General features: G+C 40.8%; 1 protein-coding gene across 5 annotated transcripts; it reads left to right on the forward strand.

The window, feature by feature from the left end:
• LOC138809431 (zinc finger protein 717-like) lies at nucleotides 1-24,660 on the forward strand. 5 transcript variants are annotated; one of them, XR_011366839.1, is made up of 6 exons: nucleotides 1-104; nucleotides 4,093-4,226; nucleotides 11,544-11,670; nucleotides 13,881-13,970; nucleotides 21,530-21,711; nucleotides 23,078-24,660. XR_011366839.1 is itself a non-coding variant. In XM_069995946.1 (5 exons), the coding sequence occupies exons 2-5, from the start codon at nucleotides 4,212-4,214 to the stop codon at nucleotides 23,122-23,124; spliced, it is 279 nt and encodes a 92-aa protein (XP_069852047.1). In that variant the 5' UTR covers nucleotides 1-104; nucleotides 4,093-4,211; the 3' UTR covers nucleotides 23,125-24,660. The 5 variants fall into 5 exon arrangements, 4 of the variants coding, with proteins under 4 accessions (XP_069852047.1, XP_069852046.1, XP_069852044.1 ...); XM_069995946.1 differs by lacking the exon at nucleotides 21,530-21,711; XM_069995945.1 differs by lacking the exons at nucleotides 21,530-21,711; nucleotides 23,078-24,660 and adding an exon at nucleotides 19,752-19,818.
• Nucleotides 24,661-25,890: the final 1,230 nt, after the last annotated feature.

Below are 25,890 nucleotides of genomic sequence, written 5' to 3' on the forward strand. Positions count from 1 at the left end.
GCCGCGCTCCTGGGAAGTTTCCGAAGTAAAGTTCAGTGTTGTGAGTGCCGGAACCGGGGTGGCAAGAGGCCCCGCCGTGCCTGGCGAACTTGGGGACCTGAAATGTGAGTGGATGGCAGGCAGGCAGGAAAACGGGCTGCAGGCGGCAGCTGGAGCCGGGCGGGTAGCCTGGAGGCTCCACGCACTGCCGGTCCCTCCGGTCTGGGTGACTGTGCCTGGGGTCGTGATTGCTTTGTCAGAGTCGGTTCTGCCAGAATCAGTGTCCTTCCAGGTGCCGGAACCTAGCCGGCTCGGGAAGGTTCGCGGGCAGGCTAGAAGGTTGTGCAGACTAGGAGAGCTGGGGAGGCCTGCGCTTCTGTTCCACGCCTGATTCTGCTGTGGACCGAGGTGACATCCTCATTGCTGTTGCCCTGCTGAAAGATGGACGCAGTCACAACTGTAGTGCAGTTGTGAAATGTGTGTTGGACGAGTCATGTGATATGGCAGTGGAATTACCGTGGTTCTGTGTTGTTTCTTCTAGGAACGTTTCTAATTCCCTCCTACACCACGTAGCCCGCTTAGCACTCCTGGCTCCAGTTTACACATGTTTGTACACGACCTAGTTTCTAGAGAAAGTTGTTTACAAGATATTGGAGAACTGGCTGATGGACTTGTATTCTTTGGAATTAAGTAAGCATGGTAAATTTGAAGGAGGGCAGATTCTGAATAGGAGTGTGCATCCTGAAAGAACACTTGCTAGCCTAAAGGGCAGAGGCAGAGAAGCACAAGAGGGAAGGATCTCATTAACTTAGTAATTATTGCCGCTGCTTTCCATAGCACAAGATTCACGTGGGTCTCTTCTGCAAAGCTCCCAACTCTCCAACTTGGTGAGAGAAGTGAGCTAGACTGAGGAATGAGCCAGAGCTGAATTCTCAGAGGGGTAGGAGGCAGTGATTTGTAGTTTGTAGTGGAGAGACACCTTGTCACACCTGAAAGAATTTGTCTCTACAAGTACCCTAATTCCAGTCTCATTGATTCAGTCAACCCCAGTATCATTTCTAGGATGCAAGCTCTCTCAAACGTATCTTGTTATTAAATATGCCTTTTAGAGATGTACTGGTATTTGGTTTTACCTGATGATTTGTCTGACAATTCAGGAAATGCTTGCTAGGGACCTTAATGCTTTATAACAAAAATGACAAAATAAAACTTAAGGTGATATAGCTTGCTCAAGATTGTATGGTTTGTAGATGTTAAGTAACCCGAAGATTTAGCTGGTGTTACCCATTTTGTTAAAATCTCTCAAAAGTAGTATTTTTTCAGTTTAGGGATTTTTTTGGGGGGGGAGGGGTCGGTCGTGGGGCCTAAATTCTGGGCCTGGGCGCTGTCCCTCAGCTCTTTAGCTCAAGGCTAGTGCTCTACCACTTGAGCCACAGTGCCACTTCCGGCTTTTTTCTTTTTGCTTATGTGGTGCTGAGGAATCAAACCCAGGGCCTTAGGCATGCAAGGCAAGCGCTCTACCACTGAGCCACCTTCCCAGCCCCTAGGGATTTTTTTTGAAGAGAGGGAGGTTATTGAAGTCAATATATCACAAACATTACTTCAAAATACTTTACTTGAAATATGTTGATTTTATTTCCTTTCTATTTTTTCTTTTTTCTTTTTCTTTTTGTCATTCATGGGGCTTGAACTCTGGGCCTGGGTGCTGTCCCTGAGCTCTTCAGCTTAAGGCTAGTACTCTATCACTTGAGCCAGTGCTACTTCCGGTTTTCTTGTGGTTCATTAGAGATAAGAGTCTCATGGTCTTTCCTGCCTGGGCTGGCTTTGAACCTCAATCCTAAAATCTCAGCCTCCTGAGTAGCTAGGATTACAGGCATGAGCCCTGCGCCTGCCTAAAGATTACATTTTTTTTTTTTTTTTTTGTCGGTCATGGAGCTTGAACTCTGGGCCTGGGCGCTGTCCCTCAGCTCTTCAGCTCAAGGTGAGCGCTCTACCACTTGAGCTACAGGGCCACTTCCGGTTTTCTGGTAGTTTATTGGAGATAGGAGTCTCATGGTCTTTCCTGCCTGGGCTGGCTTTGAACCGAGATCCTCAGATCTCAGCCTCCTGAATAGCTAGGATTGCAGGGGTGAGCCACCAGCCTCCTGCAAAGATTACATTTTTAAATGGAAATTCTGTGACATGAAACTGTAAAGTTTTTCCTGTATGGCTGTCCAGAATTGAAAACAAAATAAAAACACACTCCCCCATGAAATCTATGAAAATTCCAGTCCCTAATTGAGATATTTAGCCTATAACAAATTTATTTTACTTATTTTTGTTGGTTGTAGAGCTTGAACTCAGGGCCTGAGTGCTGTCTCTGAGCCTCTTTGTGTACAAGGCTAGCCCTCTACCACTTCCAGCTTTTGAGTGGTTAATTAGAGATAAGAGTCTCGGGGACTTTTTGCCCAGGTTGACTTCTAACTACGATCCTCAGATCTCAGCTTCCTGAGTAGTTAGGATTACAGGTGTGAGCCAACAGTGCCCATCTATTTTATGTTTTGTGAAGTTAAAAAAAAAACTTTATTGTGATGGAGAAAATGTTAAGACTAAAATGGAGAACATGTTAAGACTAAAATGCATATGTTGCTTTTTATTTTGTTTTGTTTTTTGTCAGTTGTGGGGCATGAACTCTGGGCTTGGGCGCTGTCCTTGTGCTCTTCAGCTCAAGGCAAGTGCTCTACCGCTTGAGCCACAGCACCACTTCCCATATGTTCCTTTTTAATGATTCACTTAGTGTTTACTAGCAGCAGCAACCTCAGTGAATTCCCCATAATAGACTTTCATGATGATTTGGATTTTTCCTCCTTGTGGCTGGAAAGTTCACTTCATATTATCCCAAAACTTTGTCTCCTACATGATTTTGTTTAAAAAACACAGAGGTGTGGATGATATCAGCATTTCCTATGTAGTAAACCACCCAGCACATACGGCCCATGATAGAGCATATGGAGAGGAAAGAAAGAAAGAAAGAAAGAAGGAAGGAAGGGAGGAAGGAAAGAAAAGAAAGAAAGGAAGAAAGAAAGAAAGAAAGAAAGAAAGAAAGAAAGAAAGAAAGAAAGAAAGAAAGAAGGAAAGAAAGAGGATGGATGCAGTGAGGAAGGGAGGGAAGTATGGAACAGAGATAAGAAGGAAGGAAGGTATTTTGAGAAAAAGTGATCTTTTTGATCCAAGTGGGTTGCTTAAAAGTTCTTGACTTGTGCCGGGCACCGGTGGCTCACGCCTGTAATCCTAGTTACTAAGGAGGCTGAGATCTGAGGATCACAGTTCAAAGCCAGCCCAGGCAGGAAAGTCTATGAGCCAGCAGAAATTACTAGTGATAGCATCCAAAACCAACCATCCTGAAGTAAGGAAACCGGATGATTAAGGCCTAATCTTCTAAAGAAACAATCCTAACAGAAATGCAATAATGAGTCCAGCCCAAAATGTAGCTCCACAAAACTTTAAACAAGTGAAATGGCTGGATGTTTTGCCGTATGTGCTGGCTCCTGTATATCCAGCAGAATAGCAAGGTTCAGGGAGGCAGGCAGTAAGGAATTTTTCAAACTTTTGTTCCCATATTCATTGATATACCTTTGCCTAAAGCAAATCCAGACCAAATGCTTCAGGCTACTTTGGATAGAGAAAGATGTGCTATCTGGGAGTCATTATTGGAAGAGGAAGCCACAAGAAATATATATTCTATATATTTTTCCCTAAATTCTGAGTGAAAAATGCTAAGTTGTAACAAACATGCTTTCTCTGATACTTAAGTATTCCAAAACAGAGTGAAATATTCAATAGAGTCTTATGTGATATCCTTACATAACAGGAAAATAACTCATACTTTCCTAAGTGCATTTCTGTAATTACTAATATTAATAAAGATATTGTATCTTTCTTTGATTTATATTATTTAATTATTTTTGAGGGAACATTGTTCCCTCATCTAGAAATGAATTACATTTATGATATCTACCAATTAATGTTCTGTGGATACATCTTTAATGGAGAATATATTGTGTCTACTTTAGCCATGAAAGGGTCTTCTCCCACAGTAAGGTCTTTTTTTTTTTTTTTCCCTTCCGTGTGTAGTGTCTTGAGCAAGAATCTGGGACAAAGCCACATTGGCTCTTTCCTGACTCCATTTTATTTGCCTTCTCTCCCAGCTATACTCTCAAAATCTTCTCTACATTGTCAACAGCAACAGAAAAATGAATGGATCTCTGGTGAGTTGCTTTTATTTATTTCTTTGCTTTTTAGGAACTTTTAATAAACTTAGTGGGGTCCAAGAATTAAAATGGAAAAATAGAAAAGATTTAGTCTCAGGAAAATGTTCATAAATAAAATAAAGATGGCTTGTAGATTTAACAGATTATGAAATCTTGAGTCAGTTTAAGTTGAGTGCAAATTTATCTCAAATTTGTCTTCCATGTTTCTGATGTGAGAAAGAGTAGTTATACATAATCCAGTGACACCTAGGAACTCAGCATGCTAACATATTATGGAATGCAAATACTTGTTGGCCATTGGTCTGAAAAATCATCCTCATTCATTATACATTAAACTATCTTACTGATGTTAAACTATGTTAGTGACATTTTTCTGGAATTACTGAATTAATGTGATCCCAAACATCTCTGAATGTTAGAGTCCTGAGTAAGCTATATACTCAAATGACTGTCCACACATAACCCTTGACTGGTGTGTATTTTCTGTAAGGAGTGCAACAGACTGCATAGAGTTGCATGTTTTTCCAAAAGCTCATAAGTGACTTAAATTATAGTCTTTTTAGTGTTTTTTTTTTAACTTGAACTTATGCTATATTTGATGATGTTGTCAATGGCCTCTGTGTGTGTGTGTGTGTGTGTGTGTGTGTGTGTGTGTGTGTGTGTGTGTGTGTGTGTGTGTGTGTGTGTGTGTGTGTGTGTGTGTGTGTGTGTGTGTGTGTGTGTGTGTGTGTGTGTGTTTTCTGGTGGTTTATTGAAGAGTCTCATGGACTTTCCTGCCTGGGCTGACTTTGACCTGTGATCCTCGGATCTCAGCCACCTTAGTAGCTAGGATTACAGGCAAGAGCCACTGGTGCCCGGCTAATGTTAATTTGAAGACAGGTTTGCTGTGTAGTACAAGTTGTTTTGTTTTGTTTTTTTGTTTTCTTTTGTTTTTGTTTTTGTTTTTTTGTTGGTCGTGGGGCTTGAACTCTGGGTCTGAGCTCTTCAGCTCAAGGCAAGTGCTCTACTGCTTGAGCCACAGTGCCACTTCTGGTTTTCTGGTGGTTTATTGCAGATAAGAGTCTCACGGACTTTCTTGCCCAGGCTAGCTTTGAACCATGATCCTCAGATCTTAGCCTCCTGAGTAGCTAGGATTACAGGCATGAGCCACCAGCTCCTGTCAAAGCTTTTCTTAACTTGATATATAGCATAGGCTGGTTTGTAATCTTGCTTCAAACTCCCATATTCATGGATTTTAGGCATTTATTTCCATGTCTGGCAACATTATCATCATCATCATCATCATCATCATTATCTGAATCTTGGACTTGAGCTCAGGATCTGACCCTGATTTTTGGCTGGGTTTTACCATGTGAGCCATGCCTCCAATCCCACTATTCTTAAATGTACAGTTTATTGATATTGCATATATTATATTGTTGTGCAACCTCCTCTTCCATAATGTTTTTCTATAATATTTTTCTTCTTCCTTGTATGAAGCTGTATATATTCATGAAATATGCAGTTCCCATTCTACCCCAGTCTCTTGCGATCATCATTCTACTTTTTTGTCTCTATGCATTTGTTGACCCTGGGAACCTCAGTACAGGAAATTCTACCATGGCTGTTCTTTGTGTGTGTGAGAGAGGGTGGGAGGGCAGGGGTGAGTGAGAGAGGGAAAGTGGGGATAGGGGAGAAGAGTGAGGGGTCATGTGTGCCAGTCTTGGCATTTGATCTTAGGGACTATCCTTGAACTTTCCTCAAGGCTAGCATGCTACCACTTCAACAACAACTCTACATATATCTTTTTTAGTAGTTAATTGGACGTAAGAGTCTCAGAGACTCTGCTACCCAGACCGCCTCCAAATCACAATCCTCAAATCTCAGCCAGGAATACAGGTTTGAAGCACTGGCATGCAACTTATCCTGGCTGTCCATTTGTGACTTGTGTGTTTTTTAGCTAATTGTGTTCGTGATTCATCAATGCTATAGCATGTATTAGAATTTCATTTCTTTTTAAAAATCTATCTATTGGTGGATGAGTGGTTTGATTCTGCCTTTGGTTATTGTAATTGCTATGAAATGATTCTCCCAATACCTGTTCAAACCCCTGCTTTCTCTTTGGTTGGATACAAAGCTAGAACTGCTAAACCATATTCCTGAGTACTTCTATGTTTAGTTCTTGTTAGCGTCTTTGACCATTTTTCACTCCTGCCAGAAATCCACCAAATTTCATACTTTTCCACATCTCTGTCATAGTTTTGGAGTTTTTATTTTTAATGTATGCATAGTACTGACGTAAACTAGGCATTTCATTGTGATTTTTTTATTTGAAAGTTTCTTTTGTTGCTACTAATATTGAATACCTTTTAATTAACCATTTATATTACTTTGGGAAGGTCTCTTCCCCATATTAAAATCCATTTTCATTTTTTTTTTTATTCCCCACCAGTCCTGGGGCTTGAATTCAGGGCGTGAGCACTATATCTGAGCTTTCTTTTGCTCAAGCCTAGCATTCTACCACGTGAAACACAGCACCACTTCCTTACTGTTTATGTGGTACTGAGGAATTGAACCCAGGGTTCACCATTAAGCCACATTCCCAGCCCTTTATTTGTTTTTGAGTTACAGGACTTTATTTTATAATCTTTTAAATGAATTCTGTTTATTAATCTATTAAGAGATATAAGCAAATATTTTTTCAAATTTTATGAATGCATTTGTCATTGGGCCTTTCATGCACCATGTTTTAATTGTATATATTTGACCTTGTCTGGTTTTTTTTTTTTTCTTTTTGCTTATGTGGTGCTGAGGAATCGAACCCAGGACTTCATGCATGCAAGGCAAGTGCTCTACCACTGAGCCACCTTCCCAGCTCCCTTGTCTGGTTTTTGTACCATGCACTTTTGGTGTTATATCCAAGAAATAATTGTCAAAATTAATGAAACACTTTCTCCTTCATACTGTTTTTTTGTTTTTTGTTTTTTGTTGATCTTAGGGGCTGAACTCTAGGCCTGGGCACTGTCCCTCAGCTCTTCAGCTCAAGGCTACCACTTGAGCCACAGCACCACTTCTGACTTTTTTCTGCTTATGTGGTGCTGAGGAATCAAACCCAGGACCTCATGCATGCGAAGCAAGCACCCTACCACGTCCCAGCCAGTTCATCATTAATTTAATACTATAATAAAACAGGATTATTGTTAGTGGTTTATGTAGAAATTTATATCCAACCTAACCTACAATAGTCCATGTTTCAAAGAAACTGCTATCTTTCATCTCTAATAATTTTAACTGTTTTCTTCTGATAGGTTTTCTTTAGTAAGTAAATTGGCAAGTCTAGTCCATCTCCAAGGAGGAATTTATTTTCACCTCAAAGGTGGAAAAATTGAGTTTGTTGCCACCATGAATGAAAAATAAATGCCATTATTACAATTCATTGTGCTCTGGACCCATCCTAATTTCTCTGCAAGGTTTTTGAATCATAGATTATTAGAAATATGTATGTAATTATGATGTATTTGCAAATTATGGTTCTCCTTGTTGATTTGTACTTCTCAGGGAATGTACTCACTACATTTTGCCTAGGGATTTATTTTCACTTTCAGTGTGTCTTAGTAAATGTAACACACAATTCTTGATGAACAACAGTGATATCAAGACAATGTTATCTATGTGTGTGTTCCTGCTGTTGTTTTTTGTTTAGTTGTTCTATTGGTAATTGAGAAATATTAATTATCCAATTGTAGTATTCAATGTTAAAACAATCCCTTTTTATTTTATTTTATTTTATTTTTTTTGTCGGTCATGGAGCTTGAACTCTGGGCCTGGGTGCTGTCCCTCAGCTCTTCAGCTCAAGGCTAGCGCTCTACCACTTGAGCTACAGCGCCACTTCCGGTTTTCTATTGGTTTATTGGAGATAGGAATCTCATGGTCTTTCCTGCCAGGGCTGGCTTCGAACTGTGATCCTCAGATCTCAGCCTCCTGAGTAGCTAGGATTACAGGCGTGAGCCACTGGCGCCCAGCTAACAATCCCTTTTTAATTCCATGGCTTTGTTGCATGTTTTGGGAGACTTTGTTTTTAAGCATATAACTTGTATTATTCTGATGTATGATTTGTATGTTATTATTATGTCTCTATCTGTGGTCATACAGTTTGTGTGGACATTTATTTCCTTTACTACTATCTTTATTTGAGCTTCTCACTATTGATTTTTGCTTATGTCACCTTTGTATTTGTTTATTTTCATATCTTTTAGGTTATACCTTTGTGAGTAATATATTATTGAGTCTTTGATTTTTTTTTAGGTTTTTTTTTTTTTTTTGGTCATGCCACACAATTCCTCTGTCTTTACTCCACTGACATTAAAATATTAATACAATTACATTTATATCTACCATTTTGCTACTTATTTTCTCCTTCTCAATCTGGTATTTTTTCCTTACTTCTTATCTTTTTAGAGAGTGTTAACTAAATATTTCTAGCATAGTCCTCTCTGGGTATCCACAGGAATGGTTCCAAAAATCCTTACACAGGGGCTGGGAAGGTGGCTCAGTAGTAGAGCGCTTGCCTTGTGTGCATGAGGCCCTGGGTTCGATTCCTCAGCACCACATAATCAAAAAGAAAAAAGCCGGAAGTGGTGCTGTGGCTCAAGTGGTAGAGCGCTAGCCTTGAGCTGAAGAGCTTAGGGACAGCACCCATGCTCAGAGTTCCAGCCCCACGACGGGACCCCAAAAAAATTAAAAAGAAATCCTTACACGTACCAAAATAGATGCTCAAGTTCCTTATATAAAACTGTATTGTGATTTTATGCAACCAGCCCACATACATCTGTATACTTCAAATCACCTCTGAACTACCCCTGTTACTTAGTACAAATTAAATGCAATGCAAGTAGTTGTTATTTGGCATTTTTCAGGGAATTATCACAATTTTTTAAGTGTGTACATGTTCAGTAAGAAGCTATATATTTTAAAATTTTAAGATTGGGGGCTGGGAAGGTGGCTCAGTGGTAGAGCGCTTGCCTTGCATGCATGAGGACCTGGGTTCAATTCCTCAGCACCACATAAGCAAAAAGAAAAAAGCCGGAAGTGGCGTTGTGGCTCAAGTGGTAGAGCACTGGCCTTGAGCTGAAGAGTTGAGGTACAGCGTTCAGGCCCAGAGTTCAGGCCTCATGACCAGACCCCCCCCCCAAAAAAAAAAAAAGAGGAGAAGAAGAAGAAGAAGCCAAAATTGCAGGCAGTTTGTTCTTGAGGTCTCATTTCTATAACTTCAAGAAAATGTATTTCTCTCACCATCTGTTTTGGTATGACGGCCATAGGAAAGTAAATATACTTAAGAGCACTGTCATACTGCATCATAGTGTATAGGTACTTTTTAAGGGAATAGTTCCATATATAAGCTTGATCCTTTATACATTTAAAGGTATTGGTGGTATTATAGATTTGAACTTAGAGCACGATACATGCAAGGCAAGTACTATAGCAATTACATATTTGATCTCTAGCCCCAGTTCTTGTACTTTTGTTTTTAATACATGCATGTATGTAAATATTGAATCTTCATTTATGTGAGTTACCTATAGTCTATTGTCTTTGTTGTTGTTGTTGTTAGTCATGGGGCTTAAATGCTGGGCTTGGGTGCTGTCCCTGCGTTTTTCAGCTCAAGGCTAGCATTCTACCACTTGAGCCACAGCACCACTTCCAGTTTTCTGGTGTTTAATTGGAGATAAGAGTTTCCTAGAGGATCTGGGAAGGTGGCTCAGTGGTAGAGCACTTGCTTTGCATGCATGAGGCCCTGGGTTCGATTCTCAGCACCACATAAGCAAAAAGAAAAAAACCGGAAGTGGCACTTTGGCTCAAGTGGTAGAGCGCTAGCCTTGAGCTGAAGAGCTGAGGGACAGCTCCCAGGCCCAGAGTTCAGGCCCCACGACCGGACCCAAAAAAAAAAAAGAGTTTTGTGGACTTTTTGCCCGGGCTGACTTTGAACCATGATCCTCAGATTTCAGCCTCCCGAGTAGCTAGGATTACAGGCATGAGCCACCAGCACCTGGCTCTATTGTCATTTTTACTTGAAGCCATCATTTAAAAAATTACATAAAACAAATATATATGTATCTATGTATGTGTATGTTTGAATGTGTGTGTATGTGTGTAGATGTTCTTTTATACTTACAGATCTGGTCCTGGTCCTATCAGTATGTCTAAATTTGCACCTTTTGTCATTTTCTAAGCAGTACAATTTCGTGTAGCACTCTGGGAGTGCAAGTATACTGCTGATGAATTATCTTTATCTGAAAATATGTTCAACCTACATTATTAGAATAGCTCCTCTGGGCAGAAGATTGTGAATTGAAGGTTGTGTTCTGTGAACCCTTTACAGATATATTTCCTTTCTGTGTGTTTGGGGTCAGCATTTATTTCTAATGTTGCTAAACATAGCCAAAGTAGAAAGAGGGTTAGACATTCTTTCTTTGTAGTGAGACTCAACATGGGAATAAAACTTTCCTTGTGCCCTGTGCACAACATATTAGTACCAAATTCTGTTGTATCCTCCTTTATTTTCTTCCAAATTTTTTTTATCAATTCCCCAATTTTACTCTTTTTTTTTTTGTTTTTGCTCTGCTGTGGGTAGTCATGTCTCACACTGCTTTCTTATATTCTGCTTCTTATTTCTTTCCATATCCCTTCCATCCTTCCAAGAGGAACTAGTAATGCATATATGGTCAAGGTACATTTTATTCCCTCTCTTTATGTTCTGTATTATAGATGGTGGGTAATGCTACCAGTTATTTAGTATTTAGGAATGAAATATAAGGGAGGCCTCAAAACATCTTTAGGGATATACTAACAACAATGAGCACATAAAACTTAAGTAAAATTTTCCATGTCCTAAATCATTAGTAATCAATTTCTTGATTACTGTTACTTTCTTTAACATTTACCTGGACACTGTGTTTTTTTGATATGCTAATGTGGTATGCAACTCTTGTGATTGCCTGATGGAGCTCTGTATAGTTTAGATTCTAGGCATCTATTTGTAGTTGATGTCTTTAGTGCAGATCATTGGGTCCTGGAAGATAATTTTTATCTTATCTTCTCTTGCTATCAACAAAAAACATTTCCTGATTGATAAGGGAAACTTTGCTTTAGTAATTTATAAGTTAGTATAGAGGCAGATATTTCTACTTGAACTTTACTTTTCCTTACTGCATAGGTAACAGAGCAAGCTTGAACCATTTTATGCATGACAGAAACATACATGTAAAGGAATGAAATCCTCAGAGTTGGTTTTCTCATGACTCAGGGTTAATGACTTTTTGAAATGTGCCATTTTAGGGGTTCGTATCCTTTGAGGATGTGTCTATGGACTTCAGCTGGGAGGAGTGGAAGGACCTGGATGGTGCCCAGAGGACCTTGTATAGGGATGTAATGCTGGAGACCTATAGCAACATGGTATTCTTGGGTGAGCAAAAATCACATCAATTACTAGGAACAAGAACTTTGTTCTTTTTTTTTTCTCTTTTTTTTTTTTTTTGTTGGCTGAGGGGCTTGAACTCTGGGCCTGGGTGCTGTTTCTCAGCTCTTCAGCTCAAGGCTAGTGCTCTGGTATTTTATTGGAGATAAGAGTCTTACAGACTTGCCTGCCCAGGCTGGCTTTGAACTGCAATCCTCAGATATCAGTCTCCTGAGTAGTTAGGATTACAGGCATGAGCCACTAGTACCTGGCTAAGGGCTTTGTTCTTAATAGATATAGGAATATGGATCAGATTTAATTCTATTTAGATGTAATATTCTAGTCTTTGAGGACCATCATGTCCCCATAACAAAGTTCAATTTGGTTGCACAACTCCTGAAACCATCCTCTTGTCATTCTTCATAGTGCTAAGTGAGTAGTTTGGTGAAAGGGCACTATGTTCTCAAATCTGAGTTAATTATGAAGCTGGAGCAAACACCAGAAGAACCCTCAGAATAGGGCTTCCGAGGTGATTCAGTAAATTCTGGATAGGGAAGTTGTGAAGATCAGAGCCAGTGTGGCTGTTCCAACAGTTTCCATAGCTTCTACACCCAAGGACAGCTCCTATGCATTGCTGTCTTATGCAGTCTTCATTGGTGCCTCTTGTATAACTGTATCCCCCATTTTTGTTTGTTGAAGTCTTACCTAGGACTCCAGTCACTTTCTGGCTCTTAGACTTTCTATATGTTCAGTTGGTTTTTTTTGTTGTTGTTTTTTTTGCCAGTCCTGGGGCTTGAACTCAAGGCCTAAGCACTGTCCCTCATCTTCTTTTTTTGCTCAAGGCTAGAACTCTACCACTTGAGCCTCAGACCACTTCTGTATTTTTCTTTTTATGTGGTACTGAACAATCAAACCCAGGACTTTATGCATGCTAGGCAAGCACTCTACTGCTAAGTCTATTCAGTGTTTTTTGTGTTTGTTTTTGGTTTTTTGGGGTCCGGTCGTGGGGCCTGAACTCTGGGCCTGGGTGCTGTTTCTCAGCTCTTCAGCTCAAGGCTAGCACTCTATGACTTGGGCCACAGCGCCACTTCTGGCTTTTTTCTTTTTGCTTAAGTGGTGCTGAGGAATCGAACCCAGGGCCTCAGGCATGCAACGTAAGCGCTCTACCACTAAGCCACCTTCCCAGCCCCATGTTCAGTGGTTTTTTTTACTGTTCATTTCTAAAATCTTTTCCCCTGAGCATTTATTAATACTTCATAAATTCCTTCAATTCTTGTTAGTTGGATAATTCACATGTGCTGGTATTTTAATGACTGCAGATAAAAATATAAATCAAATGTATTTCCTTTTTTTTTAATTTAATTTTATTTTATTTGTGAACATACTGTACAGAGGAGTTACAATTACATGGGCAGGATAATGCATACATTTCTTACCAAGCATTGCAGCCTCCTCCTTTGTTTACCCTTCACATCCCTTCCCAGCCTCCCCCCTCCCCCCCATCCCAATCCTATTCCTTCCCCCCCCCCCCCCACACCGACTTTGTAAAGCTCATTTTGGACATGACAACTTGTACTTCTCATTGTTGCAACAGGTCCACCTGTATCCTTAAACAACTGGTTTTTCCCCATCTCCTCCACAAGTTATACTGACATCAAATATAGTGAAAGCAGGGGTTATACTGTGGGGTAGGGACATACAAAGCAACAAAGAGATAATCTTATAAATGCGTTAGAAACACATGCATGAAAGAAAAAACATTAAAATACACATCTAAGGGTTCATTTTCCTGACATCACATTATCTGACCTTTTCCACTTGACTCAAAATGTATTTCCTTTTAAAGAATATTATACTACTTTGTAAATTAGAACAAAAAAATTAAGTATGTTTAATGATGAGATAGGATCCACAAGCAAAATTTTACCTGGATGAAGCAGAGGAATAAATAGGATGAGAAATATAATTTACTTATATTTACTTCTCAAATTTGACATATCATATAATAGGTTGATATACCATTTCCTATAAAGTATACATCCCTATTGGAGACAAGAATGTGGAAATCAGTAATTTAAAGCTGGTATTTAAAATGAAAAGCACATATTTAGGGAGGAAGTCATCTATAGAATTGAGGAGAAATGAGAATATACTTTCTCTACCAGGTTGTCTGAGATCATTACACCAGGCCATAGTTCTGTACTGTTTCCTATTAACAGGGTACTGCATTCCTAAACCTGAAGTGATTGTGAAGCTGGAGCAAGGGGCAGAGCCATGGCTGGGAGAAGCCCCAGATAAGAGTATCACAGGTGAGTCAGCATTTACTGGACATGGATGTTAAAAAAAGAGCAGAGCTTGCCAGGTGCCAGTGGCTCATGCCTGTAATCCTAGCTACTCAGGAGGCTGAGATCTGAGGATTGTGGTTCAAAGCCAGCCCAGGCAGGAAAGTCCGTGAGATTCTTATCTCCAATAAACCACTAGAAAACCAGAAGTGGTGCTGTGGCTCAAGCGGTAGAGCGCTCGCCTTGAGCTGAAGAGCACAGGGACAGCGCCCAAGCCCAGAGTTCAAACCCACTACCGACAAAAAAAAAAGAGCAGAGCTCAGAAGAGGTGACTATATTGAGATGTTCTCATTCATGTTCCAGCTCCTGGATTCCTGTGTTGCTGGTTCTTTCCCGCAACTGTGGCAATGGATAAAGACTTGTCATAATGACACCATGAGATGTGTCAAGAGAAAATGTCTCTCTTTTTTTTGCTTCTATATGGTCAGATTTTAACAGGGCTAGTTTAAGGGAATTGCAGGAACAGATCAAAAGGTAATATTCTAAGCACTAAAGAACAAGATACTAAAAGGCAGTAAGGTTAAGTGCACAAAGGCAATTTTCCTGTCTTTGATAGGATTATTGCAGAACTTTAGACAGACATAATCCTGTCTTTAATTAAACACAGGATAAGGAATCATAAAACCACCAGTTTTCTACTAGAATAAGTGGCAGATTATATGTCCTAAACTTAAAAGCGTTAGCAGTGAGTTATTGAGTATTTTGACTAAATATCCCTTCTGATAATAAAACAGAGAACAAAACTTAAGAAGAGCATGACTGTATCAGTATTTGTTAAGTAACTTATTAGGGAGAAATGCATGCAGTTCCCATGAGTCCATTCCTAGTGCTATTGTTTTTTAATCTTCAGTAAGGAGGATGGGAAGAAATGATTTTATCTTTACATGAGTATTCATTAAGAAATTCTTACATACCATCATGATTTTATTCTGCCTTTTTGTTAAACATTTTAGATGTCCAGCAAGTTGATGGTTTCATTGAAATGTTCCAGGAATGTCCAGACACACATCTGTTGCAAATTGTAATCACCAATAATAACACAGTGGAGGAAAGAGTTAGGGTTTTAGGTATAAAAAATGTATCAAATCTTGCTACAAACCAGACCTCACTGTGTAACAGGAAACTCACACAGGAGAGATACCCTATGAATATAATGAATGTACTTCCCAGAAGTCAAAACTCATCAAAACTCAGAGAACTCACACAGGAGACAAATGACATGACTGTGGAAAGTCTTTCAAGCAAAACTCATACCTCAGTATGTCTCAGAGAAGACACACAGAAGAGAAATCTTATGAATATGACATATGTGGAAAGTCTTGTAAGTGAAAATCACAGCCAAGTGTGCATCAAAGAACACACAAGGGAGAAACCATATGAATGTAACATGTGTGGAAAGTCTTTCATACTGAATGCAAACCTCAAGGCACATCAAAGAACACACACAGGAGAGAAACAATTTGAATGTAACATATGTGGAAAGTCTTTCAGACAGATGTCACGTCTCCACATGCATCAGAGCACACACACAGGAGTGAAATCTTATGAATGCAACAAATGTGGAAAGTCTTTCTACTATAAGTCCCACCTCAGTGTGCATCAGAGAACACACACAGGAGAGAAACCATATGAATGTAACACATGTGGAAAGTCTTTTGTCATCAAGTCATTCCTCAATGATCATCAGAGAATTCACACAAAAGAGAGGCCTTACGAATGTAACAAATGTAGAAAGTCTTTCAGCAGGAAATCAAGTCTTCTCAGGCATCAGAGAATTCACACAGGAGAAAAACCTTATGAATGTCACAAATGTGGAAAGTCTTTTGTTTTCAAATCAAACCTCAATGAGCATCAGACAACACACACAGGAGAGAAACCATATGAATGTAACACATGTGGAAAGTCTTTTGGCCAGAAATCAAGTCTTAGCAAGCATAAGAGAATTCACACAGGAGAGAAACCTTATGAATGTAACAAATGTGGAAAGTCTTTCCACTACAAGTCATACCTCAATGTTCATCAGAGAACACACACAGGAGAGAAACCATACGAATGTAACACATGTGGAAAGTCTTTTGTCACCAAGTCATTCCTCAATGATCATCAGAGAATTCACACAGGAGAGAAACCTTATGAATGTAACAAATGTGGAAAGTCTTTTGTTTTCAAGTCAAGCCTCAATGAGCATCGGACAATACACACAGGGGAGAAACCATATCAATGTAACACATGTGGAAAGTCTTTCAGCTATATGGCAAGTCTCTGTAGGCATCAGAGAATTCACACAGGAGAAAAACCTTATGAATGTAACAAATGTGGAAAGTCTTTTACCAATAAGTCATACCTCAATGCTCATCAGAAGACACACACAGGAGAGAAACCATATGAATGTAACACATGTGGAAAGACTTTTGTCACCAAGTCATCCCTCAATGATCATCAGAGAATTCACACAGGAGAGAAACCCTATGAATGTAACAAATGTGGAAAGTCTTTTCACTACAAGTCAAGCCTCAATATTCATCAAAGAACACACAAGAGAGAAACCATATGAATGCAACACAAGTGGAAAGTCTTTCAGCAATATTTCAAGTCTCCACAGGCATCTGAGAATTCACACAGGAGACAAACGTGAATATAACATGTGGAAAGTCTTTCACCAGCAAGTCAGATCTTAGACATCAGAGTTTACACTGGAGAGAAATCAGTACCACCAGAAAAATGGAAATGAAAATTCTAAGAGCTTTGAACTTTGGTCTGGGTCAGCCTCTACCCCTCCACCTCCTTCATAGAGCATTGAAAATTACAGAGGTTGACAAGCATTCTTTAAAGCAGCATACTTTGGCCAGATACCTAATGGAACTGACTATGATAGATTATGGAATGGTGCACATTCCTCCTCAAATTGCAGCAGGAGCTCTTTGATTTGCACTGGAAATTCTTGATGGTGAATGGACATGACTTCTCTAGCATCTCTGTCTTACATTGGGAATCTCTTCCTCTTATGCAGCACCTGGCTAACAACATAGTCATGGACAGTTGGGGCTTCCAAAGCACATGACTTTTGAGAAGAGTATGCTACACATAGACATGCCAACATCAGCATCTACTACAGCTGGATTCTATAGTAGTGACAAAGGTCTCAAACTTGTCAACTTGTTTTGGTGTACTATGATAATAACTGCAAATAAAATTGGCACCATGTGCTGCTTGTATATACTATACTACATTGACTGGGATTTTAATGGAGGTTGTGGCCATTTTTACTTTTAATAGCTTAACTTGTCTAAATGTGGTTATTTCCTACTCTAACTTGTAAGTCATAAGTGCATTCTAAATCCAGTTTTCATTTTATGTATTTTTGTTTATTGGTTAGGGAAATAAAACAGGATGTTCAGAACAAATAAGCTAATTTATCCTACCCTTCTGAATCTTATCCTCCTGAAGGATATTGACAGATTAAGAAACATCCAGCTCCCATACCCTCTATAAACATCCATATATATGAGTTGTTGTGGAGAGTTTTTCATGGGTCCATTCACTATACAGCAAAATTCCATCCAGCATGTGTAGCCCTTTTTATATTTAATACTTCACATACTATGCATGTACTAAATGTAATGTAGACATATATTGCCCTGTTGACATTCAGACCACATTTGCTCATTGCCTGTACAGTGTTGGTTAAAAATTATTTTATACCATTTTTTTCTTGATGTGATACACTTCCCAAAGTATATGTGTTCAGGCAGAGCCAAATGAATTTGTCAAATGTCATCAGCAGTGTACACCAGCAGTGTACACCAGTGTTCTCTGCATCTTTGTTAAATCTGAATGTAATCTTTGTGAATGCATCACCCCCTGGTGATAAATACTTCCTTCCAAAGATGGGGCATTTCTTGGGCTCATTTCTTTTTTTGGGGGGGGGAGGGGTTCCGGTTGTGGGGCCTGAACTCTGGGCCTGGGCACTGTCCCTCAGCTCTTCAGCTCAAGGCTAGCATTCTTACCACTTGAGCCACAGCGCACTTCTGGCCTTTTTTTTTTTTTCTGCTTATGTGGTGTTGAGGAATCGAACCCAGGGCCTCAAGCATGCAAGGCAAGCGCTCTACCACTGAGCCACCTTCCCAGCCCCACTGGGCTTATTTCTTACCTAAGGTTTTGTGGTTGATGTGTTTGTAGAGTTTATCTTTTGCTTTTTGTTTTTTGTTTGTAGGTCATGGGCCTGGATGCTGTCTCTGAGCTTTCTTGCTCTAGGCTAGTGCTCTACCACATTGAGCTGCAGTTCCACTTCCAGTTTTCAGATAGTTAATTGTAGATAACAGTCTCACAGCCTTTTCTGCCCCGGCTGGTTTCAAACCATGATCCTCAGATCTCAGCCTTCTTAGTAGCTAGGATTACAGACATATAAGTTTACCAGTGCCTAGTTTTTCCCTGGCCTTTTCATTTTTTCTTGTTTTCTTTTTTTCAGTAACCATGATTACTTATACATGGAAAACTAAGTGAAGAGAAAAATAAAACCCATGAATCATGTAAAGAAAAAGATTTAGAGAATACAGGGAAATACATACACACACAAACACATTCTACCAAGTAACTGAAGAGATAGGTTCAATTTCCCTGTCAAGTAAATTGAAATTAGACCTTGAACAACTATTTGCCACAAAAATATCTGATTCCCAATAATCCTGGAGAGGAACATGAGCCAAAGAAGCATTTATTTTATTTAAAGACATATCAAGGTACTCACTGGTCGCTCGATATAATCCTAGCTACTCAAAAGGCCAAGATGTGAAATTGTGATTCATAGCCAGCCTGGTCAGACACGTTTACAAACGGATCTACAAAGCCCTTATTTCTAATTAAAATGATGATGTCAAAAGTAGAAAATTGGCTCAAATCGTGTTGTGCCAACTTGGAGGGACAAAGTGAAGTGAGAACATGAAGCTCTACATTCAAGCCCCAGTACTAGCAAATGAAGTCACATAAAAAGCTAACTTGTGGAAAGTCTCTCCTCCATATACTCACACTCAGAAATTAAACTCTTAGGAAGCTTATCTGAATGTATGTAAATCACTACTTCCTTTTACCCGTTTTCCTGCAAGAAAATGCAAATAATTATGCATTTTTACTGGACTATGGATTCATCGTAATTATAAAGACCCTAAATAAAAGAATAGGAGGAAAAAACACTAGTCATTTCAAAACCTCAATGAGGCAAATTAATGATTGGCAATGTCAGTCCAGAGAAAATGCTGCATTGGATGGTTCAGAACACATGGACAGGTAGAGCTCTTTCATAGGAGGGCAGAAAAAAAGACCTTCCTTTAGAAGGCCAGCAGGTGGCCACCTAGGCATGTCCACTAGGCATTGTCACAGGGGTTACATAAACAAGCTGTTCTGAGTGGGGTCACAGAAGGTGACCTGGGATAGTACCTTTCATTCTGATTTCTTATGAGGGCTGGCAGAAGGACTCATTCATAGCAAGGTGTACTTCAGATACCAGCAAGGGAATGGTCCTTTTAAGTCTAAATCTAGAGAGCATGGCAGGGGCACCAAATTCATGAGCGGTCCTATAGCTCCCAGAGCCATGTACATGCCTGTGTATGAGCCATACTTTCCTCTCTAGGCTTTATAGTTTTTTGAGAGGTGAACATTGAATATTACAATGTGGTCACTCTGGGAAAGAGATTGTCCCACCTCATGAGTTTGGTTTAGTGCCTTGCTGAAGGTTCCAATCTTCTATTCCAGCACCCAGAATGTGCCCTCCTCTCGATGAATGGGAGAAGACAAACATATAGACCTGCTACCCATCAGGCCAAGGAGGGGCTGAGGTCCCCTTGCAGTTGAAACTCAGAAGCTGACACAGATGTCGCCTTCAGGGCAGAGACAAATCACTGGATGAGGCCACAAAGCCACACCAAGACAGTTGTAAGATCACTTATGTCCTCGGAGAAGTCCGGTCTCAAAAGTTATATACACAGGGAAGCAGCAAGTCTGCTTAGTGTTCTTTGGGTCTGGATTAGGCAGCACTCATTCTCAGCCTCTGTAATATTTATTTTAATGATGCTGCTGGATGTCCCTAGTGAAATTTTCATTTCATATCTTACCTCGCATCCAGAATGTGTGGTTTCTGTTCATCACTTGAGTCTCCACGTTGAAATCCTAAGTGGCTGAAATGTCTTCTTGGTCCCTGGAATGGCAGGGCCCCTGGTTTCCTTCAAGTCACTGAGTATTACTAAACACGAATTTTTTTCTTTGAGTACTAGTCCCAATGTCTGTGATTCCTCCTGGATAGCTTTTGTCAAAACCATGATCCCTGTGCATGAGCCATGCTTTCCTCTCTAGGCTTTATAGTTTTTTTGAGAAGTGAATGTTGAGTATTGCAACCTGGTCACCCTGGGAAAGAGATTTCCCCCCTCATGAGTTTGGTTTAGTGCCTTGCTGAAGGTTCCAGGCTTCTATCCCTGATTACCAAGCCTGATCTCTTCACAGAGGTCACAATGTGTGGATTCTCACCACCACCTCTGGCCCTCAGTGCAATAGATATTTACCTGGAAAGACACTGGGGCTTCCACTCTGCCAATTTGGCTGTATTAGTTACTTTTTCAAAGACACCCAAAGCTGGGACACCAGTGGCTCATGCTTCTAACCTAGCTACTGAGGAAGCTGAGATCTGAAGATCATGGTTCAAAGCCAGTCTGGGCAGAAAACTCCCCGTGAGATTCTTCTCCAATTAACCACTCAAAAACCAGAAGTGGAGCTGTGGCTCCAAGTGGTAGAGTGCTAGCCTTGAACAAAAGAGCTCAGGGACAGCACCCAGGCCTTGGTTCAAGCCCCAAGAACAACAAAAGCAAAAGCACCCAAACAGACATTGCATGTCATATGTCACATACACAGAGGTCTTTTTTTTTTGGGGGGGGGTCCGGTCATGGGGCCTGAACTCTGGGCCTGGGTGCTGTACCTCAGCTCTTCAGCTCAAGGCTAGCGCTCTACCACTTGAGCCACAGCGCCACTTCTGGCTTTTTTCTTTTTGCTTATGTGGTGCTGAGGAATCGAACCCAGGGCCTCAGGCATGCAAGGCAAGCGCTCTATCACTGAGCCACCTTCCCAGCCCCACAGACATCTGAGGATTGAGATTCAGGACTTTCCAGGTGAAGAAGTCTATGAGACTCTTATCTCCATTAAGCAGCAAAAGGCAGAACTGAAATTTTGGCTCAAGTGGTAGAACACCAGCCTTGAATACCAAAAACAGCCCAGGCCCTGAGTTTAAGCTCCAGTACTGGCATAGACACACAAAAACAGTATGTGACAGCCTGTTACAATTCATTATGGTAAGGGCCAAAGTTGTGAAGTTGAAAAATATTGTGATCTCATAGTTACCCTCTATTTCCTTCTGCTCTTGCTGGAATCAAGCAGAGAAGAAAACTTTGCTTTTTAAATATGTGACTGAGTTGTCTTCACTGCATGCTGCTGTATCATTTTGGCATGAGCCCATTGACTATTTCTTTTGTATTCATGACATTAAGAGAGAGACCAGTGTCCACCATCATTGGAGGACATTTCAGCCACTGGAGATTCCACTATGGACATTGGAACAAACAGAAACCAAACATTCTGGATGCCAAGTTAAGAAAAGCAATAAAAAAAAAATTCACTAAGGACATTCAGCAGCCACCATGATGAGGAATGAATAATTTAAAAAATGAAGGTAAGTGAGGCTGAGCACAACATGGATGACCCAGGGAAAAGTGGCTGGTCACTGGTGGAGAAGCGAAGTGGGTGCTGCCTGAGCCAGCCCCAGAGCACACCAAGCAATTTCATGACTTCCCTGTGAATATAATCTTTGAGGCCTGAACTGCAGAGAACAGAAGGTGACCTTCCTTCCTTTGTGCAACGACAATGTGGTCTCATCTTCTAGAGATTTATCGCTGTCTCAATGCATCTGCTTTTGCCAGCTGCAAGGGGAATCCAGCCCCTTCTTGAATTGAAGAACAGGTGCCAGTGTTTATGTCTGTCTTTTCCCCTCCAAATCATTCAGAGGACAGAACATTTTGGGTGCTCTACATGGCCCTGTTGTTTCCCATGCCTCCCATTAATTAGTGCCCGTCATAGTCTCTAGATTCTAGACTACAAGGAATGTTTCCTCTGGTGACATCTGAAATTTCCCTCCATATTGCTCAGTCTCCTTGATAACCTTCTTCAGATAAGAAGTCAGAATGAAAGGCACTACCCCAGGTTGCCTTCAGTGATCCCATTCAGAACAGGCTCCTGTGTTTATATAACCCCAGTGACAAAGCCTGGGGGACAAGCCTAGATGGCCTGGTAAGAGAGAGAACCCAATGAAGTTATGCAAGGATGGAATGGGAAAGGATGAGGGTCTTGGAGTCTGTGACCCCTTCCTGAACCCAAAGATCCATCTGGAGCTAAGCTCTGGTTGACTCACCCCCACCCCCACCCCCCACCCCGGCTACGCCAAGTAACTTACAACCACAGCTTGGAGAACTTGGCTCCAACTCTGGGACTATAGAGACAACATTACCAGGACTCTGCTTTAGGCCTAGTCTAAGGGCACCACAGTCCATAGGTGGTTGTGAGTTGCCCTCTGGCTTTGCTGTAGTTTGTAAAAACCATTCCAGAGTCTACATAGAGCATCAGCAGAGCCCTTTGTGACTTGGTGGTCATTTTTGTATTGTCACCTGAGTCTTCTGTCCTCCTTATTTGAGATACCACGTCCAACAATGTTGGTTGTCACTTGCAAACTTTGCTCTTGCTCTGAAAGGTAAGGGCATGGTGAGTTGGCTAGGGGAACCATGTGAGCATCAGGGACCATTGGGGCAGAAGTTTTACCATGAGAATCATTGGCCCTCAGGGGTTTCTTAAGTCTCCTATTGGCAGGGAAGATAAGTAAGTGTCAATAAACCATGGGGACATTGTTCTACATGACTCTCCTTCTGGTGGCACTTAGGTTTAACATTGACCTTGATAAAATTGGCTGCTATCCACCTTGAGTATGAAGTTGAATCTAGTGATGATGGTACTGACACAGACTGATCTCTCATTTTTACTGATTACAGGTGAAAGCATCCATCCCAGAAGATCATGTGGATACAATCACATATAGGAGAAGGAAGTTTATAAAGAAGGTTTATCAGAGGGGCTGACAAGGCCATCTTCCTCAAGGGAGAGTGAGCAACATGGCACCCATGCCTATTGGGGCTAACATTGGGACTAGAGGTGGGAGGTACTCTGAGGGGTCAGCTGAGACTGAGCAGAGAGTGGAAATGCTGAACTATCCTGGAGAAACTGGTTGGTACCCTGGGAGTATAAGGGTGCAATTCTGGTGCTGCAGGAAGTGAAGTGGAAGGGGCTGAGGCCCTGAGATGGAGGGCATGCTGACAACAGGTATGTGCCAAGGGCAGCCCTGTTATGTTTCTTCCTGATTTTGCTTCTGGTTCTGAATACGGGACTTAAGGTTAGAATCCTTTTATCAGCCACTTGCATGGCTTTATGACTGTGATCCTGTGTGAATGGCCTTAATTGTCACAATCAGGCATTATATCCTTCCTGTTGAAATCAACTGTGATTAGACAGACTGGGTCAAGCCAGACCAAACCATGATAAAGTACATTAGATTGAACTCAAGCTCTCTGTATGTACTCAAACCTTTATATTAGATGAGATTCACTGGATGACAGATGACAGTGTGGAGAACAACAGGTAAAAACTAGGTGGCTGAGGCAGGAGGATTATGAGTTGGATCACAAGTTCAAGGCCAGATTGGCTATGATGTGATACCTAGTCTTAAGAAAACCCAAAGAAGGGGTGGGGTGGGGAGCAGGAGATGGGAAGAGATGGTAAGGGGAAACAAAGGAGGAAGCAACAATGCTTAATAAGAAATGCACTCATTACCTTGTCCATGTAATTGTAACCCCTCTGTATGGTATTTTCACAATAAAAAAAGAAAAAGAAAGAAAACCCAAAGAAACAAAAAAAATCCAAAGGACAACAACACAAAAAGCAAAATCCAAATTGTGGATTATCATTTCTGAAGTGTGGTAGAGTAAAGGAGTCAGGAACCTAAGAGTGAACAGATACTAACAAGTCATCCATACTTCATTGTGTGTGGATCATATTTGCCTAACTCAAACAAATTAAGACAACTAAAACAGATACAGACATTGCCTAACTCGACCCTATTTGATGATTTTAAGGAAGTAGATACAGCTACTGCTGAAGGGTGTCAATGGTACCTAACTTATGGGGAAAAATTATCATTCTGAGGTCTGATCCCAAATAACACTGGAAAAAGAAAATGAATATGACCATAGATTGAATAGACTGATCATAAGTGGACAATGATTGCTTAAGTTGGCTGGTGAATGTGGGGAGATATTACACATTATATGTCTGAAATTTTCCATAATAAAACATTTTGTTTTCATCCTGAGGGTTAAAATCAGGGCCTGGTTCCTATTACTGAGTTCTTTTTTGCTCTAGGCAAGCACTCTGCCATTTGAACCTTAGCTCCACTCTGGCTTTTTTTGGCCACTTTTGGAGATAAGTGTTTCACAAACTTTACTGCCACAGCTGGTTTTAAATTGACGTCCTCAGATCTCACTATCCTGAGCAGTTAGCTTTACAGGACTGAGCCACCAGCACCAGGCAATAAAGAGTCTTTTAAATAGGTTGTTATGGGGCTGGGAAGGTGGCTCAGTGGTAGAGCGCTTGCCTTGCATGCCTGAGGCCCTGCATTCGATTCCTTGGCACCACATAAGCAAAAAGAAAAAAGCCGGAAGTGGTGCTGTGGCCAAGTGGTAGAGCACTAGCCTTGAGCTGAAGGGCTGAGGGACAGCGCCCAGGCCCAGAGTTCAGGCCCCATGACTGGACCCAAAAAAATAAAATTAATAAAAATTAAAAAACAATAAATAAATAAATAGGTTTTTATATTTAGATCTGGGGTTTATACTCATTTAAAGAATGAAGTTGAGATCTAGCATTACTTCTTCCCAGGTTGAGTTGATCTACTACACACTGCCCCCTTTATTCTTCACTAGTGGGAGATGTCTATATTACCATCAAACTCCTTTTAAACTTGTATGTATTTTTTACTTGTTGCTTTTGCTCCAGGGATTTGTCTGTGCAGACTGGCACCAACAATTGTGTGTGTGTGTGTGTGTGTGTGTGTTGGTCATGGGGCCTGGTCTCTGGGCCTGGGAGCTCTCCCTGTGCTCTTCAGCTCAAGGCTAGTGCTCTACCACCTGAGCCACAGCACCAGTTTGGGCTTTTTCTGTTTGTGTGGTGTTAGGAATCAAACCCAGGGACTCATGCATACTAGGTCACTGAGCCACCTTCCCAGCCCCAACAATCTATTTTTGAAAAGTCACAATTTTGTACTGTAAATACCAAGTAGACTGTTTCTTTTCTTTTTTTTTTTTTTTGGTTCTGGTCATGGGGCCTGAACTCTGGGCCTGGGTGCTGTCCCTCAGCTCTTCAGCTCAAGGCTAGCGCTCTACCACTTGAGCCACAGTGCCTCTTCTGGCTTTTTTTTTTTTTTTTTTTTGCTTATGTGGTGAGGAATCAAACCCAGGGCCTCAGGCATGCAAGACAAGCGCTCTACCACTGAGCCAACTTCCAAGCCCTAGACTGTTTCATTTAAAGGAATTGCAATTTTGTAGTGCTAACAAAAATAGACTATCCCAGAAAATAATTTTCCCAATTCTTCTGCTTGTCTCTCTTTCTACTACCACTAAGCAATCTTCTAAACAAGTATTGTAATGTTTTACTAAGTGCCAAACACTACACTTGACTTGCTTGAAGGACAGAACAACCAACTTATAAAGCAGGCCTCAGAACTTAGTTCATAGTATCAAGATTCTGGCTACCATAT

The sequence above is a fragment of the Dipodomys merriami genome, unplaced genomic scaffold, assembly GCF_024711535.1.
Source record: "Dipodomys merriami isolate MVZ:Mamm:240054 unplaced genomic scaffold, mDipMer1.0.p SCAF_5, whole genome shotgun sequence".
Taxonomy (NCBI): domain Eukaryota; kingdom Metazoa; phylum Chordata; class Mammalia; order Rodentia; family Heteromyidae; genus Dipodomys; species Dipodomys merriami.